Raw genomic sequence first — 6360 nt, forward strand, 5'->3', positions numbered from 1 at the left:
AGCCGGCTCTCGCTCTCTGTCTCTCTCTCTCTCTCTCTCTCTCTCATCCCTCCCTCGCTCTCTCTGTCTCTCTCTCTTTCTCTCTCTTTGCTCTCTCTCTCTCTCTCTCTCTGTCTCTCTCTCTCTCATCCCTCCCTCGCTCTCTCTGTCTCTCTCTCTTTCTCTCTCTCTCTCTGTCTCTCTCTCTCTCTCTCTCTCTCTCTCTTCAGAATGGAACTCGAATGGGAGTCTGTGGCAGGAGTGGTGGAAACAGCCGCCGGTTTTAATTGGCTGATCTCTCAGTCCATCAGCATCTAGTCCAACCCTTAGAACCTCCCCTTTGTATTGTGGACTTTAGGGTTGACCATCTTTAAAACAATTCCATATGCTAGCTTAGGGGGTTCAAAGACGTGAGTTAGGAAAATCTGTAAGTATGCATCTTAGAAATAGTTTTCACAAACTTTATATGCTGGAATTTAGAATAAATTGGTCTTCCCAAAATATTATGGTTAATGTGGTGTAACATTTATTTTGATTAACCCTAACCCATCTGATACATATGGAAGCCCATTCCCACCACCAAAATACAATTAAAATATCGATACTATCTTTAAATTGTTTTCATGGAGCCCAGAGTGTTTCCTGATCTACAGTGCATTCGGAAAGTATTCAGACCCCTTGACTTTTTCCACATTTTGTTACGTTACAGCCTTATTCCCCCCCCCCCCCACCAAGTTTCTAGACAGTCCCACACCGTTACCAGGCTCTGTGCGACAGCAATGGGAGCGAGGTTACACCAGGTATCAACAGGCTTTAGTATCCCTGCGCAGAGTTGTGTTGGTTACGGCTACTAATGCTGAGTATCAGCAGGCCCTGGGTCTCTATATTCAGCCATCTTGTTCTAGTGCTGAGGAAAATCCTGATATTTCTCCAGTCTTTGATAGGTGTGTGTGAATTTCCAAGTCTTTTTTTATACGGATCATCATTTTAAGTTCCCTGTTGAAAGTTAAAAAGTCACATTTAAAACTGTAGAGTAAACTTAATAGATACTCAAGACCGCGTCCCAAAACGGCACCCTATTTCCTATATACTATAGCCCTGGTCAATACAGGGACTAGGGTGCCACTTGGGCCTCAGAGTAACATCCTTTATGTGCGAGTGGTGCGCTGAAGACCACAGGCAGCACATCACCAAAACCCTGGGACCTATAAAACGTTGTAGACACACACACACAATCCCTTCAACCTTCCCCCCACCACCACACAGTGATGGAGAAAGAAACCAAACACACGCAACAGCAAAACAGAGAGAAGCTTTATGTTCCGTCAGAATGAAGCGTAACCTTTCTCTAGGCTTATCAGTGAGTAGTTAAGCAGCAAGATATTTACAAGACAACAGAGGCGTTGTCCAAAATAGAACCCTATTCCCTTTATAGAGCACTACAGGGCTTTGGGTCAGAGTCAGTGCACTATACAGGGAATAGGGCTCCATTTTAGATTTGTCCAAGAGACATTCTAAATCCTTTTCGTTCCAGGTCAGAGTTCAGCCAATGGCGCTTCACTTCGTGATCATGTGATTCTGAAGGACAGGCGTGTCCCAGGATGTGTTGCTATGCCTGTTTCCCTGGCGACCGCCTCGCACCCACCTGCGAATCCTCATCGAGCAGGGACATGACAGAGGGAAGAGGCACTTTTTGATTGGCTGGTTTTCATTGTTACAAAAGGTTTCCCTTTAAGTCATCGCTAGCCGTTGACGCCAGGTTTGGTTGTAGTTCTCTGAATCGCCACCTGGTGGTAGTGTTGCTGTAATCCTGCCATGTTACCACCAGATGGCGGTAGTGTTGCTGAAATTCCTCCATGTCAACACCAGATGGCGGTAGTGTTGCTGAAATTCCTCCATGTCAACACCAGATGGCGGTAGTGTCGCTGTAATTCCTCCATGTCACCACCAGATGGCGGTAGTGTCGCTGTAATTCCGCCATGTCAACACCAGATGGCGGTAGTGTCGCTGTAATTCCTTCATGTCACCACCAGATGGTGGTAGTGTTGCTGAAATTCCTCCATGTCAACACCAGATGGTGGTAGTGTCGCTGTAATTCCGCCATGTCAACACCAGATGGCGGTAGTGTCGCTGTAATTCCTTCATGTCACCACCAGATGGCGGTAGTGTCGCTGTAATTCCTCCATGTCAACACCAGATGGCGGTAGTGTCGCTGTAATTCCGCCATGTCACCACCAGATGGCGGTAGTGTCGCTGTAATTCCTCCATGTCACCACCAGATGGCGGTAGTGTCGCTGTAATTCCTCCATGTCACCACCAGATGGCGGTAGTGTCGCTGTAGTTCTCCATCTCGCCACTGGGTTGTAGTGGTGTCAGTCAGGGCCTGATGCAGGTAGGCTCTTGGTAGGGAGGCTCTGGCCTCTGGGGCAGTTAGAGGAGGACTGGAGCTCTGATCTGATCTGCTATGTCATCAGGATGGGCTTTTGTCTCACCTCCAGGATATCTGATGACAGACAACAACAACAACAAAAATCAGTCAGCAGTTTACAATAACATAAAAAAAGAAATGAGCAGTCAACAGTCATTTCCAGGACAGGAGAAGTCCATAACGGTTCCCTCTTCTCTATGACGGGTCAAGGGGAAGTCCATAATGGTTCCCTCTTCTCTATGACGGGTCAAGGGGAAGTCCATAATGGTTCCCTCTTCTCTATGACGGGTCAAGGGGAAGTCCATAATGGTTCCCTCTTCTCTATGACGGGTCAAGGGGAAGTCCATAATGGTTCCCTCTTCTCTATGACGGGTCAAGGGGAAGTCCATAATGGTTCCCTCTTCTCTATGACGGGTCAAGGGGAAGTCCATAATGGTTCCCTCTTCTCTATGACGGGTCAAGGGGAAGTCCATAATGGTTCCCTCTTCTCTATGACAGGTCAAGGATCAGAGGACCGTTAGAGGACCAGAGACGCGACTAGACCCATGGGGCGGCGCACAATCGGCCCAGCGTCGTCCAGGGTAGGGGAGGGAACGGCCGGCAGGGAGGTAGCTCAGTTGGTAGAGCATGGCGTTTGCAACGTCAGGGTTGTGGGTTCGATTCCCACGGGGGGCCAATATGAAAAAAATAAAAATAAAAATAAAATAATAATTATGTATGCACTCACTAACTGTAAGTCGCTCTGGATAAGAGCGTCTGCTAAATTACCAAAATGTAAAATGTAGATCAGAGGACCATTAGCGGACCCCAGCCGCGCCCTCAGAGCATGAGCAGACCAGCTGGCTGTTGTGTTCTCTGACATTGTCAATCTCTCTCTAGCTCAGGCCGTTATCTCCACCTGCTTCAAGATGTCCACAATCATCCCCCTGCCCAAGGAAGGGAAAGTAACTGAACTGAATGACTACCGACCCGTAGAATTCACTTCTGTCATCATGAAGTGCTTTGAGAGGCTAGTCAAAGTCCATATCACCTCCTCCCTCCCTGACACACTCAACCCTCTCCAATTCACCTACCACCCTGACAGAGCTACGGACGACGTAATCGCCATTGTACTGCGCTCTGCCCTCACCCCCACCTGGACAAAAGGAATGCATATATGAGGATGCTGTTCATGGACTCCAGTTCGGCCTTTAACACCATAGTGCCCTCCATGCTATAGGAGCACCATCGAGAGCATACAGTCAGGCTGGGTGCTGAGGAGTATTTCTGTCTGTAATAAAGCCCTTTTGTGGGGAAAAACTATTTCTGATTGGCTGGTTCTGGCTCCCCAGTGGGTGTGCCCCTGCCCAGTCATGTGAAATCCACAGATTAGGGCCTAATGAATTTATTTCAATTGACTGATTTCCTTCTATGAACAGTAACTCATTAACATCTTTGAAATTGTTGCATGTTGCGTTTTATATTTTTGTCCTGCGGCCCTGTGCATGTGACTAACGGGGGAACAGGGAACCATTTGGGACCGATGGCGTGTGCGTCTTTGACCTGAGGTGATACGGTGCAGCGGCAGGGTGACGTAGGTCAGGTGGGAGTAAAGCAGGAAGTACTCGTCTGTACGGTTCAGTTTGAGCCAAGATCCCACCAGGGATCGACCTGTACCCGACAGGGAGCGAGACCGCAGGTTGGACTGGTTACACAGGTCTGCATGGGGACACAGTGTCACAGGTTATACACTCTCTCTTCAACACATCCAGGGTAACATGATACAGGTTAGACACTCTCTCTTCAACACATCCAGGGTAACGTGATACAGGTTATACACTCTCTCTCTTCAACACATCCAGGGTAACATGATACGGGTTATACACTCTCTCTTCAACACATCCAGGGTAACATGATACAGGTTATACACTCTCTCTTCAACACATCCAGGGTAACATGATACGGGTTATACACTCTCTCTTCAACACATCCAGGGTAACATGATACAGGTTATACACTCTCTCTTCAACACATCCAGGGTAACATGATACAGGTTATACACTCTCTCTTCAACACATCCAGGGTAACATGATACAGGTTATAGTCCATCATCTCTTCCAGCCAGGGCAACTAGAATATCTTTCTCCCTCTTTCTGCAGCTACAGTTAGACAGCTTCTCTCTACCAGGTCAGAATGAACCAAGACTGCTAAATATTCAATACACTCTCTTCATCAACACAAACAGGGCAATCATTCATCTCCAACTCTCTCTCTCTCTAATTCTCTTTTAGGGTTAGATCTCTCTCTAATTCTCTCTCAGGGTTAGATCTCTCTCTCTCTCAGGGTTAGATCACTTGCCTCTCTTTACCTGCAAATCTCTAGAATCTATTTTTTTAACCAAGTGTACAAAAATGATTTAATAAAACACTTTACACACTGGGGTTGAAAGGGTTTTGGACATTTCAATGTAACTCTTTTCACTGCTCTGCTAAGGTCAATGAGTAGGAATTAGGGTTGGGTTTTACTGTGGTGTTGGGGTATAGAAATATTGTTACCCTCGTCATCCTCTTCCCTGAAGAGCTCTTCACTATCGTTGGCTGAGTGACTCTTCTTCATCTCAGCGATACGGTTCCTGGGGGCCTTCCTCCGCAGAGACGGGGAGAAGAATGAGGGGCGGGTCCTCTCCGGGGTGGGAGGGGTGCTGAACGACGTCACCTGACCAAACAACACAGACAGCCAATCACAACCAACGTACTACAGAGAGAACACACAGACAGCCAATCACAAACAACCTACTACAGAGAGAACACAGACAGCCAATCACAACCAACCTACTACAGAGAGAACACACAGACAGCCAATCACAACCAACCTACTACAGAGAGAACACAGAAAGCCAATCACAACCAACCTACTACAGAGAGAACACACAGACAGCCAATCACAACCAACCTACTACAGAGAGAACAAACAGACAGCCAATCAGAACCAACCTACTACGGAGAGAACACACAGACAGCCAATCAGAACCAACCTACTACAGAGAGAACACAGAAAGCCAATCACAACCAACCTACTACAGAGAGAACACACAGACAGCCAATCACAACCAACCTACTACAGAGAGAACAAACAGACAGCCAATCAGAACCAACCTACTACGGAGAGAACACACAGACAGCCAATCAGAACCAACCTACTACGGAGAGAACACACAGACAGCCAATCACAACCAACCTACTACGGAGAGAACACACAGACAGCCAATCAGAACCAACCTACTACAGAGAGAACAAACAGACAGCCAATCAGAACCAACCTACTACGGAGAGAACACACAGACAGCCAATCAGAACCAACCTACTACAGAGAGAACACACAGACAGCCAATCAGAACCAACCTACTACGGAGAGAACACACAGACAGCCAATCAGAACCAACCTACTACGGAGAGAACACACAGACAGCCAATCAGAACCAACCTACTACGGAGAGAACACACAGACAGCCAATCACAACCAACCTACTACGGAGAGAACACACAGACAGCCAATCAGAACCAACCTACTACAGAGAGAACAAACAGACAGCCAATCAGAACCAACCTACTACGGAGAGAACACACAGACAGCCAATCAGAACCAACCTACTACAGAGAGAACACACAGACAGCCAATCAGAACCAACCTACTACGGAGAGAACACACAGACAGCCAATCAGAACCAACCTACTACGGAGAGAACACACAGACAGCCAATCAGAACCAACCTACTACGGAGAGAACACACAGACAGCCAATCAAAACATATCTAATCGTACCAAGAGGAAGAACACGATCCTACCATAGTAACTCAAATAATAACATACTCTACTGCCATGTTGCTACATAGTCATTGTTCTTTAATAGAGTGGGTTTTGTGTAACACGGACCGTGCCAGAACACGTTTTAAGTCATTCCATTCTTGCCTCCAC

The 6360-nt window shown here is 47.1% G+C and overlaps 2 protein-coding genes across 2 annotated transcripts in view; one reads left to right on the forward strand and one right to left on the reverse strand.

Annotated features, from left to right (window-relative positions):
- Nucleotides 1-482: 482 nt before the first annotated feature.
- LOC123482861 (uncharacterized protein KIAA0930 homolog) lies at nt 483-6266 on the reverse strand. Its single transcript, XM_045211825.1, has 4 exons — nt 6261-6266; nt 4942-5140; nt 3950-4105; nt 483-2482 (listed from the first exon to the last, which is right to left on the reverse strand). The coding sequence occupies exons 1-4, from the start codon at nt 6264-6266 to the stop codon at nt 2442-2444; spliced, it is 402 nt and encodes a 133-aa protein (XP_045067760.1). The 3' UTR covers nt 483-2441.
- LOC121554657 (tripartite motif-containing protein 2) overlaps nt 6265-6360 on the forward strand; it is a 16171-nt gene continuing 16075 nt past the window's right edge. Inside the window, exon 1 of the mRNA XM_045211826.1 lies at nt 6265-6296. Coding sequence (XP_045067761.1) covers nt 6265-6296 — 32 coding nt within the window. The remainder of the gene's footprint in view (nt 6297-6360) is intronic.

This window comes from Coregonus clupeaformis, chromosome 39 (assembly GCF_020615455.1).
Source record: "Coregonus clupeaformis isolate EN_2021a chromosome 39, ASM2061545v1, whole genome shotgun sequence".
In the NCBI taxonomy this organism is placed as follows: Eukaryota; Metazoa; Chordata; class Actinopteri; order Salmoniformes; family Salmonidae; genus Coregonus; species Coregonus clupeaformis.